Here is a 12,404-nt window from a genome sequence, read left to right as displayed (position 1 = left end):
GACTTCCTGTTGTGTGATGTCACAAAAACTAATTGTGATGTCATGGGACGTCGGTTAATTTCAAAATTTGAAGTGAAATGTCACAAAAACTATTACTGAGACAACCAAAAGTGCATATGTGACCCTGGACCACAAAACCAGTCACAATGGGTTTTTTGTTTTTTTAAATTGAGATTAAAGCATCATCTGAATGCTGAATGAATAGGCTTTCCATTTATGTATGGTTTGTTAGGATAGGACAATATTTGGCCGGGATACAACTATTTGAAAATCTGGAATCTGAGGGTGCAAAAAATCGAAACATTGAGAAAATCGCCTTTAAAGTTGACCATTTATGTTCGCGATTGTTCTGCATTCACTCACAAAAATAAATGTTTTATATATTTACGGTAGGAAATTTACAAAATATCTTCATGGAACATGATCTTTACTTAATATCCTAATGATTTTTGGCATAAAAGAAAAATCGATAATTTTGACCCATACAATGTATTGTTGGCTATTGCCACAAATTTACCCGTGCGACTTATGACTGGTTTTGTGATCCAGGGTTACATATGTCCAGCTTCAAGAGGCGTTTCAAACCCTAAATCATTTACATTTTATTATCAATCTAATGTTTAGTTAACCCCGTCTTTGCTGTATGAGGGTCATTTTAACTGTTTAGACTTTAACATAGATTTATAGTGGCTTAACATCAACTTGTTAATTCAAAAGTTCAATTGTTTGAGTGCAAATTGTGACCCCTAGGGTTCTGTAATAGTTTTGTATCAACTAGAAAATAGTATGTGTTGTAATATTTAATTCAGTGAACCTGAAGTCCAATTACGTATCAAAATCAGATATGTGATTAGTGCAAAGCGTGTTTTGACGGCCATAGATTCATCAGAACACAGGTATACTGAGTGTTCATCAAAATGTTTAATGAACCAATTCATCGGTTAATGAATGAACCAAATATGTTACAAATGGACCAGTTTTAAGACAGAAAAGAAAACATTTCAACAAATTGAGCCTCAGAATCTCAGAAAAGGAAGAAACTAAAGCCAATGAAGGATGAAAATGGATTTACCTTTAAGTACTAGCTCACTTCTGACCATCAAATGCAGTTCGACAACGTTTGCTAATCAGTGAGTTAAAGCAGTAGAAAACCCCTTGGACGAACATCTGAGCTATTATCATAAAATAGAACTCAGGAAACCATAACAACGGAATCAAACCAATGTGATTGGTCAAGATGACCACTGACAATACACATCCTTTGACAGTAGAAACTAAACTGCGAGAGGGTGCTCATTTGTGCTTGATGTCTTTCCGCCTCTCAGGTTTATGGTCCAAATATTGGTTTGCTCTGGTCGATGACCAGCCAATAAGCCCTCCCTCAGGAACCTATAGCACTAAGGTGATCATTCTGGGTAGACCGGTTTGAGTGGAATCCGCTCTGTGTCCATAGTTCAGAGTCTTATCTCAGACCACCTCTCTGTTCTACCAAACAGTGTTCTCCCCCATCTCTTGACCAGGATGGGACATGGGGCCATTGTAACTGGTGTTGTTGGCCAGGGGGAAGGGTGGACTCCCTGCAAAGCCACCCTCCCCCTGTGGATTGGGATGAAGAGGTCCGGTCATGCCTGGCTCGGGACTGGGGGTGTCTGCGTGAGAGATCATGTCCGTGAACCTTTGGTCGTCTGAGGGGTGGTGCGCAGAGACCGGGCCGCCCTCAAGGGGTCCTGAACCCGAGCCTAGGAGGTAAGGGGACTCGGCTGGAGACTGAGCTTGTGATGAAGGGGGTCCGTGAGGGAAGAAATCGTAGTTGACCACTGGGCCGTAGTAATCAGCTTGGTATTCTGTGGAAAAAAAAGTCCATTCAGTTACTGCTTCTGATAAATATATATATAAAAAGAAAAAGATTTAGAGTTGATGAGTATGACTTGACATTTAATTAATTCACAAGAAGTCATTTTTTTATTTGATGCCCAATTTCATCTGTTTTTCACATTTTCTGAGAGGATGTGTCAGAATAGTTTGGCTATGACCAAAAGACTCATTACGAGCATGTAACAGACAGTGCTTTAATGAATGAAAAATACTCTAATGAAACATGAGGAAAGAGGATGTAAATAAACATGGAAATCATAGGAGGCATGTTTCTTTATTTTTCCTCACATATCCATCCTCTCGCTCCGTCATACCATTGCGATTGGCCTATATAATTAGTGCTACACAAAGTCATTAACATTCCTCCCCAATTCCATTATTTTTTTCCTGCAGTTGTGATACTTTAATGTGCTAATCAATCATCAAAAGACATTTTATTATAAAGAAACGCCACTTGTTCACTGAGTGATAGATCGTCGAATCATCAATGCCAGACCTCCAGAGATCAGTACATCTATCTGTTCCCATGTTCAGAAAGCTTTTGCACTGGAAGAAATGTATGCTTTTTTTTAGGAATTTGAAATGTGCAATTTTCCAATTAATTATAGAATGGTTGGTGACCTTATTCTGATTGTATTGCTTTGTTTACCCATTACAGAAACAAAAACACAGCTTGCATCTTTGCCAAATACCTGTTAGTATGACAGATACCAGATGTGTGAGTGTGTATGTGCAAATCCGATCAAAAAGACCAAGCTGGAATGTCGCGCAACAGGTAACACGCATGGTTTTCAGGATCCTTTCGTGACTGAGACCCACTGCACAATTCTCCAATGAACACCAGTGCAATCCTGTGTTATAGTTCTCATTTTTTGATATTTTGCTCTGATGTTTAAGAGACAACATAAACTTAAAGCTCTGAGGAATGATGGGTGATACTGAAGCATCTTAGCACCGCTAGAGAAACTGCATGTAAGAGTCTTTGTGCTTTCAAAGTAAGAGAAAAACCCTGAAGTTACAGCAAATGTGTGTGAGGAACAGAACATGATATTGTGTGAAAATGTGTTTAGACAGAACATTCTTTATGTACCTCCGTAGTAACTGTATCCTCCAGGGCCCATTATTTCAGGGTCCTCTAGTCTTCCTCCAAGCGGCCTCATTCTGCGAGGTCCCCTGAAGAAAGCGTGCCGTCGAGCACCGAGCGCGCTGAGCTGCTTCATCCTACGTTCTTTAGACCGCCGATTTTGAAACCACACCTACGAGGCAAAACCACAATTATAAATGTGTGATTACCTCACAGAGGTACGTGATATTCCTTACATATTTATACATTGCACATTCCTATGATTTTCCATTTAGAAAATGGTTAACAGAAACGGGAAAAAAAAAAAAAAAAAAATTCCACACTTGTCCAGGTTACTTGATTGTTTACGGGAGTATTGTGAGTAATTATACCGTGCACAACAACTAAACTAGATGTTTCTTTCATCATGACTTGTTTTATGTTGGTTAAAGGGACATTCTTTCTTCTGTGGGATATAAAGATATTCTGAATAACAGATTTCAGAGTCCATACAATGAAAGTCAATGGGGTCCAAACAATTTTAAACAATGTGACTTGTAAAGAATATCATCTTTTGCCATCTGGAGAAAGAATGTCATACAGAATTTTCAGTTTTGGGTAAACTATACCTTTAACAGTTGCATTTTTTTTTTTTTTTTTTTTTTTGTCATTGCAGGAGGAAAATAAGATTGCTATATTTTTTATTATATAAGATGGTACATACAGAGACTAAAAGAAAACAGCCTAGTCTTAGTTATGTACTATCAACACTCCTGTTGATTTAATGGTATTAGAAACACTTAAACAACTTAATGAGGGAAATTAACACTGCATACGTTACTGGTCAATGTTAATCCGAAATATTGTCACAGTGTTATATAAGCTTTGACATGTCATTCTATAAATAATAATATGACCAAATGAACTGAATACCAAGAGGATGGATGGAGAAATTTGAGCCTCACTACACCAGGTTATTTTCCATTGAAACTAAACACTGTTCTAAAGATATTGGCCGAAATGGCTATATTGCACACACGGACAAATATGTTAATCATACAGCTCAACCTAATAATGACAGAACCAACACATAATAATAATTGATCCGGCCCAACCTGTTAAATATGTCTTGTCAGACCTAAAATGCTACTGAACTGCAATGCAATAGATTCCTGAGATTTATATTCCTGTGGAAATTAATATGCTGTGATGATTTCACCAGTCCCTCATCGTTGTGCACGCACGCACATCATTTCTGAGACACTGCGGTGCTGACAAGTATCGTTTGATCACGGCGCCGCCAGCTCATTACAAATAGACCTGATATAAAAGTGTGTGACAGATGCAATATCAGACTCATCACTGTCGAACATTGTTTCAATCTTTTAGCAAGAACGAGGCAATCTGATGTACCACTGTGCCGATGGAACTCAAACATAACCTTTTAGTCAAAAGAATCACAACCATATGCTTCAACAAACACCACAAGGGCCGTTTTTCACACTGTTGTCATATAAACTGCTTGCGCAGGAACAAAGAGTAGAGAATATGAAAATGTCTGACATAAGGTGACATTGTTATGCATGATGGTTCAATGTAACACATTCATGTCTGAATCTGCATTGCCACTGCATAATATATGCTAACAACAGTTAGTCTGCTCTGGAGGCACAATCCTGCCATGTACGAAAGAGAAAAAGAGAGAGAGACTATATTGAGAGTGTGTTAGAGAGACAAAAACATGTTCTCTACCTAAAACCACTTAAGCATTCCTCTCCATGCACAGCAAAGGCAACACCTGCTTATGGAGAACAATCGGCTAACTGTTTGGTACATTTTTATGGAAATGTTTTGCCTCCTCCTGAGTGAGCGTTGCTTAGGGATTACACACACACGCTGCTGAACCGGCATGGCTCCGGAGGGCTCCCTGCGCAGAGCGCAATCCACATTTAACACATAACAAATGAACAGGGACGTGTGGCAAAGGCCGTCTCCATTTTGGCTCAGAAACAAAGCACTGAGCCTTGCTGGGATTCAGAGAGGGTTGTGATTTCTTGATGACAGCGACACATGAAGATGAGCTGTGCGCTTGAGTGGATAACTTTACTCAAGACATCAAGAATCAAGTTCCCTTCCCTATAACTGGTAATCAAACAAAGGTGTATTTTTATATGGACCTGGCAATGTGCTCTTATCCTTATTGTTAATAAATCCATGTTCTGTATTTTCTTTACATTTATAATCATTACGGCATCCTTCCCACAAAGCTCCTAAATTGTAATCGACATCTAAATATGTTTCAGGACTGAACACTTTTGGCATTTTTCACTGAAAAATTATGGAAAACTCTCGCTCTCACTAATAGTGTTGATCTTTACCTGGACTTTAAAGCATGGCTGTGTTTGTGTTTGACAACAACACCTCTCCAATTAAATTTCACCTCATAAATAGCGTGAGAAATTTATTAAAAAAAGTTCTTAAATTTAGTAAGAACGGATGGCTGTAATTGCAGTTAGAACAGCTTGTCTTTCACAGTCATATTTTCTCAGCAGGAACTGACAAGCCTATCATGAAGCTGATGTTATCTTGCGTTTTTGATCAGTGCCTATAGCCTACTACCTGATATAAATCCATTAATGACTTTAACTGCTTTACAACTGTGAAAATGCCAGCCTATATTTGGATTTGTCATATTTTATATATACCAGAATCCCAGACTGAAAATATGACAAAGTATTGGCATTTAGAAGCATAATATCTTAGTAGTATGTTAATTAAATATTACCTTACACATAACCTGTTATACTATTAATAGGTGTAAAATAGAAATGATTAACTGTTATACTATTAATAGGTGTAAAATAGAAATGATTAACTGTTATACTATTAATAGGTGTAAAATAGAAATGATTAACTGTTATACTATTAATAGGTATACAATTCTCTCAAATAAACATTCAATCATCATCCTGCACTTCCAGAAGTTAAAAGTGCCCTCTTTTTACACTTTATCACATATTTTGTATGGTTTGTCAGTGTGATATGACCTTGTCAAAACATGACTTTGAACAGTATACAACTAATTATTGAAAACTTTATAGAAATATCAGCATTAAAATGTCTTTGTATAAATGTCCTTGTAGTTTCATGACCTTGAGTTCTAGGTCACTAATAAATAAACTAACTTTTTTCCCATTTTAAATCATAGCCATATCCCAGTGGTTCTCTATCCCGGTGGGGTGTGTGGAATGGGATTGAGAACTGCGACATCCTTCCTGCCACATATTATTATTTTCATTTAGCTCGAGGTGACACATTTGGTTGTGATGTAATGTTTAAAATCTTAGAGAAATGTACTTTTCACAATGGATACAGTAACAGTACATATCGTGGAACGGCCTAAATAAATAATCAAATAAATGTGTATTCTCACCTGTATGACTCGCATGTTGAGGCCTGTCTCCTGCGCGAGCTGCTCGCGGATGTGTCGCGTGGGCTTCGGCGTGGCCACGAACGCGGCTTTCAGAGTCTCGAGCTGTTTGGCCTTGATGGTGGTGCGCGGGCCCCGTCGCTTCGTGCACGAGTTCTGCTCCTCGTTCTCGTTGTTGTTAGTGTCCTTATCTGAGGATGTGGAATTGTCCGTCTCCTTCGTGTCGTCCTGGATCGGATCCGGAAGATCAGGCGATAAACTCCGGTCCGTACACGATGACACTTAAGCATGTTAAAGGACCAATGAGGGACATATTAGACTCATTGCAATTTCCCCCCCAATGATCACCATCCTCTTGAAATAACAGTTGTAAGTATAAAAAAGTACGTTACATCGTTCACCCATTAATGGTAGCCTAATATTAATGTTAAATTGCATAATACAATTGCATAATCTGATATTTAAGATAGGCTATAGGGCTAACATCAATTTGACACATTTCAAAAAAAAAAAAAAAAAAAAAACTACAAATATCATGGCTGACCAGACATGCGGGGTTGTACTTTCCTATACTTTTTCTGGGCACAAAGATTACACAAAATTGCCTTAATTTGTCTAGGTATAAAGTTGTTAGTCTATAATGAATGTTTGTTATAAAAGGCCTATATTATTAGGCTAGCCTACTAAATAAATGTTTGATTAAATATTACGTTAAAACTGAATGCGGGCTTCAAGCAAGACCATAATATATATATATATATATATATATATATTTTTTTTTTTTTTTTTTTTTTTAAACACGCACACACGCGCACACACACACACACACACACACACACACACACACACACACACACACACACACACACATACATATATATGAAACAAAGGAGAAAACAAGCAGAGATCACTTCTGCAAAATATCGGAGGAATTAAGTCTGGTTGTCTCTTGGGACAGGCTGCTGTGCTTGATAACAGCTTGTCATTGTCTGAGGAGCGGGGATATACGACTACAGACGTTTATCTGACAAGAACGCGCATGGACTGAGGAGAATGAGTTATGGACACTTCTCCATAGGTGGACAACACCAAACCAAAAGAGTCCTCAGCTTGCAATGAAAAAATTGATTGACTGAATCATATTCACGGACATAGACTAGCTTAAATCCTTTTAACTAGCCCGGTTCGATGTAGGCCTACTTTTATTTACCTTTTATTTAAAAATTCTAAAACAAGTTATTCCAAAAAGAAAATAATAATTTTACAAAAATATAACACTATACTCGCAATCTAATAAGCGGTAAGATTTATCCTTGTAGTGGCCTTGGGTGGATATATTTTTGTCTTCCAAGTATGCATCAAGTCATTCAAAATAAGGATTGGTGTAAAAATAGCACGCCACCAATTTCAAAAGACCATTTTCTGCATTAATGAATCTGAGTGTAGTACGTCCCTTTTAAATCGACTGGACGAAGCACTCAGTCGCTGTTAAATTAATTGGACTAGCACTGACCCACAAGTGGAGGCGATAATAATGTCATCTGTGTGTTGGGAAACAAACAGCCTGTCCGTGATTCTGAACACTCGTGAGCATCACAGTCACGGGGACGCGCGTAAATAGTCAACTCGCACACCTCTGAATTGGGCTGCTCGTTTTCTTACAATAGATTTTACATTTGAATTCAGCACACGCGGGCTCTGTTAATGTGCATTTACATCTTTGAAACAATAGAAAGATACAGAGAGCACGTTAGAACATCTTACCTAACTAGACGACAAACAAACACTAATTAAAATGTTAATAAAAAAGAAAATTTGTATTGCTTCATTTAATGGGAAACGAATGCGCTTCCCTGAACAGCTTCGCCTTATGACATCTTAAAATCGAGTTTAAAGCATGTGCAAAGTTTTTACAAATGTAATCTTCTTATTAGTGTTGGTTTTTGAAAAAAAAGTATATATACAATTTTGACCAAAAATATTTGATTTAATGAATAATGTCATGTGGTTTAACCATCAAGTAAATATTTCTATATCATTCTTGAACACGTATTCGTTATTTTTCGCTATTTTCATTTATATAAATTTTTTTCCAGATTAATTTTGAACTTTTTAATGAAAAGCTTAAAACTTGAAATGTATAATAGGCTATTTGTAATAACCTTGACAGTTATTAGGGTCTAAAGGTGTCCTCTCAGTTTTATAGATTTCATATCACATGACAACAAAATGGCTTCCTTCATGATGGTTATGCCATGACATTGATAGCCTATGAATCATGTTTTTTAAGAAACTGCATCACATTTTTTTTTAAATAAATTAATAATAATAATAATAATAATAATAATAATAGTAATAGAAATAATAATAGAACAACTACAAATTACTTAGAGAAAATTATCTAGAAGAAAAGTTTGGTTTGTCACCACCAAAGCATTTTTACTTTAAGCCCAACAAAAAATATCTAAATTAATTGAAAATGAAACCGTTAATATTAATCAAGTAATTTTATATGAATTGCCATTTTAATGTAATATTGAATAACTAAATAGATCCGGATTAAAAAAAAAGAGCGTCACGTCATTGATCCATAATTCATACAACTGAGTCAATCTCTCTCTCTCTCTCGCTCTCTCTCTCTCTCTCTCTCTCTCTCTCACTCACTCACACACACAGCCTACATGTCTTTCACTTGTACAGCTCTATTCGTCTCTCTCACCTGAGTTTAAATTGACCTCTTTGATAGCGCTCGCGCTCAGGTAGTCCTCTTTACACACAAACTTGTTTTCGTCGATGACGTAGAGCTCCTCGCCCGTGGACAGCTGTTTGTTGCACACCATGCACGTGAAACAGTTCAGATGGAACACCTTGCTGCGCGCTCTTCGCACGAGGTCGCTGGGCGAAATGCCCTGCGAACAGCCCGCACATTTCGTACCAAAACGCCTGTAAGGAGACATACATTTTATAAGTAAAGAGTTATGGTATGTTTAACCTAATGAACAACACAAAAGGTTATGTAATGGACATTGATGATATTGCATTCCAGTAGCTACTACATAATGAGTCAATAATTGTTTATTTTACAGATACTCCCCCGGGAACTATTTAATGACCTGACTGCAACTTATTTGACGATTAAGTAGGCTAACTGTTTAAGTATAATTGTACATCATGTATAACGTGTAGTATGTGCATTATTATGCGCTATATTGTGCGTAGGGCCTATGTGTTATGTGTGAGTAAATTGTGAATTCTGTCATATGTAATTAAAAATACTGCAATACGGATAACGCACAATTTCACTCATTGTGTCAGCGTAGTAATTTGCACATAATATTATTAATATTATCATTCTGTATACTTCAACAGTAATTTCAAGTCACTGATCCATGGATAGAATTATCTATATTTTCTATTTAGCATTTTAATAAACCAAGCCATCAACTTGGAATTTGGCAGTATAGGCTCAAGTCGACATGCTCTAAATGAAGTGATATTGTGGGATTAGGCAAAACAACAAAGCCACGTTTTAGGTGTTAAAACACAAAAGCACAAGTCAGCTCACCTACATAATATTATTTCCATAGCGTGAAAAAGGGACAACAGAGTGTTTGTTTACACATCTTCGAATTTACATCCTGGTTTTCTTTTATTCATTCAGCCATATGAAATGAGAGATAATCCGCCAATTATAGGCTATAGGCCTATATGTTCTATTGCTGATTTGTTAATCTGCGCCTACCCCGTTTTCATGGAAAAATAGGCAGAAATAATATAGCCTAGAGAACGTGCAGTTTGTTCAATTTATATTTCAATGACAACGAGACGGGAAAGACCAGGTATACAGGCCGGTCGTGGTTGAGGCACGTCAAGCGCACTACTCCCTTCTGTTTCTCCCCTCGGGTTTATTTTAACACTAATGCACTAAATCTTCTTCCATTTGTTATGGTATCGAGTCGCTCTCGCCCTTTTCAAATGCATCTCTCCCAGTGAAAGGCCATAACACTACTTACACAACAAATGGACGCATTACGGGTGATTACTGTTTCGCCCCACTAATGGCTCCACATTCAATCGCCGAGCTCGATGGGCCCCATAGAACGTGATATTGGCAAGGCCGTTTGGGATAACAATGGCACATATGAAAGCTTAAACACTGGATGACGTTAAATAGCTGAGGGAAATGTAAACTAGAAGAAAACCTGACAGAACTCATTTAGCGATATTAATGACTAATAAAAATAAACAAGCGGCCTGTTCTAAGAATACAACAAAATAATTACAGGTATACGCAACACAAGTGTTTTGAATGTTGTTTGGGGGCTTTTATCTTTCAGGAATTTAGTGCATGATTTTATTACACGATTTAAACGTAATTCGGGTTCGGTGATTTAACTTGACTGCTGTTTATATTATTTCAACGAGGTTAATGCTATATTAACTTACTACTTTAATATTAATTAGGCTAGAACTTACTTAATTATTAACAAAATATTTAAATGATCTTGGCTATTTTTACTACAATTTGGAGGGTATTTGACTGAATCTCCTATGTATAATTATTATAAATTTTTTTAAATAGGCTATTTCAAAAATAAATTTTTGTAAACGTAAACAAAACAAAACAAAACAAATGTTTGTTTTATATGAGTATTCAAATGAATGTTCCACTAAATGCATAATAATAATAATGCGTAAAATGATGACATTTTAGAGTAGGCTACAATAAACAGTTATTTCCCGAACAGGGTTTCTTTTTTCCCCACAATAATGTGCACAAAGGTTTTCAAGAGGAATTCTCCCACCGAAAGCGTGTGAATACAATACGCAATGAATGAGTAGGCTAATCAATCAAAAGCTATTAATGAACGACAGAGGATCAAAGGTTTAACAGTACGTTACACATTTTAGGCAGGTTAATCCACAAATGGAGACTCATCCACATAAGAGGAAAACAAGGGTAGGTAAATCCTACATGACACATTCTTCAAATGAGGATTAGTCCAGAAGTTTGACGAGGTGAGGCAGCCCAAATACAAGCAGCTGCAGATCTTACCTGAAAAAGTCAATTTTGCAATAGAGCTTTCCGTCCCTTGAGAAACATTTTTCGGTCAGGTTGCAGTTACACTCGCAGCACTGGACACACTTCGCGTGCCATGCACGGTCGAGAACGTTTAAGAGGAACCGATCGAGAATGGGCCTCTCGCAGCCCGCGCAGTGCACCATCATTCCGCCCTGGAGGGGACCGAGAGCCGATCTTCCCAAACGGGCACCGCGCCTCGGATTGGGGCCACACGAATCGGTGCGGAGCAACGTCTTGGCTTCTTGGAGAGGGAGGCAACAGCAGAGCAAATGTTCCGTCTTGAGAATGAGTCTCCACCACGCCTAGAGGTAAACACTCCGGACGTGAATGTTATGCATTATACCTGTCGGCATCCAGAAATCCACTGAATCAAAAAAATATATTCGTTGAAGAGAGTTTGTTAACGAAAAGGGTTCTCCAAGTTTTCCTCTTGTTTTTTTTTTTTGTTTGTTTTTGGGCTCTTGATCCACCTGCTTGTGTCCACTCACCTCACCGACACTTTTTTACATCACTCTGTTCCAGTTCGCGGGAGCTTCTCGCATCCGTATTCAGATTTGATGACGTTTTTTCTTGCACTTACGCCGCGGTGACCAATCACAGACAAGTTGCCATGGCAACGGGTTTAAATATTGGCACTCTCAGATTGCTTCCGAAGGTCTACCTTGGGTTTGGTAAAACGTCTATAAAGGCTGATGGCAGTAAAGGTACTAATTATTTCATCGACGTGCTTGCTTTTTTTCTTTTTCTACCGAATTTGCAACTTGGACTGGATCGCTAAAATCTGAAAAAAAGTGCACGTGTATTTAGTGTGAAGCCTTGCGTTCTGGCCTCACTAGTCCTGGATCCTGGACAGCACATTCGGACTGGAAGACGCTCTTCGATTTCTTTATCTTTTAAGATTCTTTTTTATTATTTTTATAATGACTCCATTGCTCTATTTTTTCTCCTGTGTA

At 37.6% G+C, this 12,404-nt stretch overlaps 1 protein-coding gene across 1 annotated transcript; it reads right to left on the bottom strand.

The window, feature by feature from the left end:
• Positions 1 to 244: 244 nt before the first annotated feature.
• Positions 245 to 12,036, bottom strand: lhx5 (LIM homeobox 5). The gene is made up of 5 exons (XM_082140480.1): positions 11,425 to 12,036; positions 9,088 to 9,311; positions 6,372 to 6,649; positions 2,966 to 3,131; positions 245 to 1,844 (listed from the first exon to the last, which is right to left on the bottom strand). Exons 1-5 carry the CDS (start codon positions 11,595 to 11,597, stop codon positions 1,486 to 1,488), a joined length of 1,200 nt encoding a protein of 399 aa, XP_081996606.1. The 5' UTR covers positions 11,598 to 12,036; the 3' UTR covers positions 245 to 1,485.
• Between the last annotated feature and the right edge of the window lie 368 nt (positions 12,037 to 12,404).

The sequence above is a fragment of the Leuciscus leuciscus genome (assembly GCF_965113295.1).
Source record: "Leuciscus leuciscus genome assembly, chromosome: 16".
Classification (NCBI taxonomy): Eukaryota; Metazoa; Chordata; class Actinopteri; order Cypriniformes; family Leuciscidae; genus Leuciscus; species Leuciscus leuciscus.
The sequence above is the reverse complement of the archived record's forward strand: the minus strand, read 5'-3'. Positions and strand labels throughout refer to the sequence as shown.

Coding starts and splice junctions, on each gene's coding strand:
- lhx5 (XM_082140480.1), bottom strand. CDS start 11,597: ATGATGGTGCACTGCGCGGGCTGCGAGAGGCCCATTCTCGATCGGTTC. Junction 6,650..9,087: donor AGAGGTCAATTTAAACTCAG/GTGAGAGAGACG, acceptor AACATGCTTAAG/TGTCATCGTGTACGGACCGG. Junction 1,845..2,965: donor AGGATACAGTTACTACGGAG/GTACATAAAGAA, acceptor TTTTTTCCACAG/AATACCAAGCTGATTACTAC.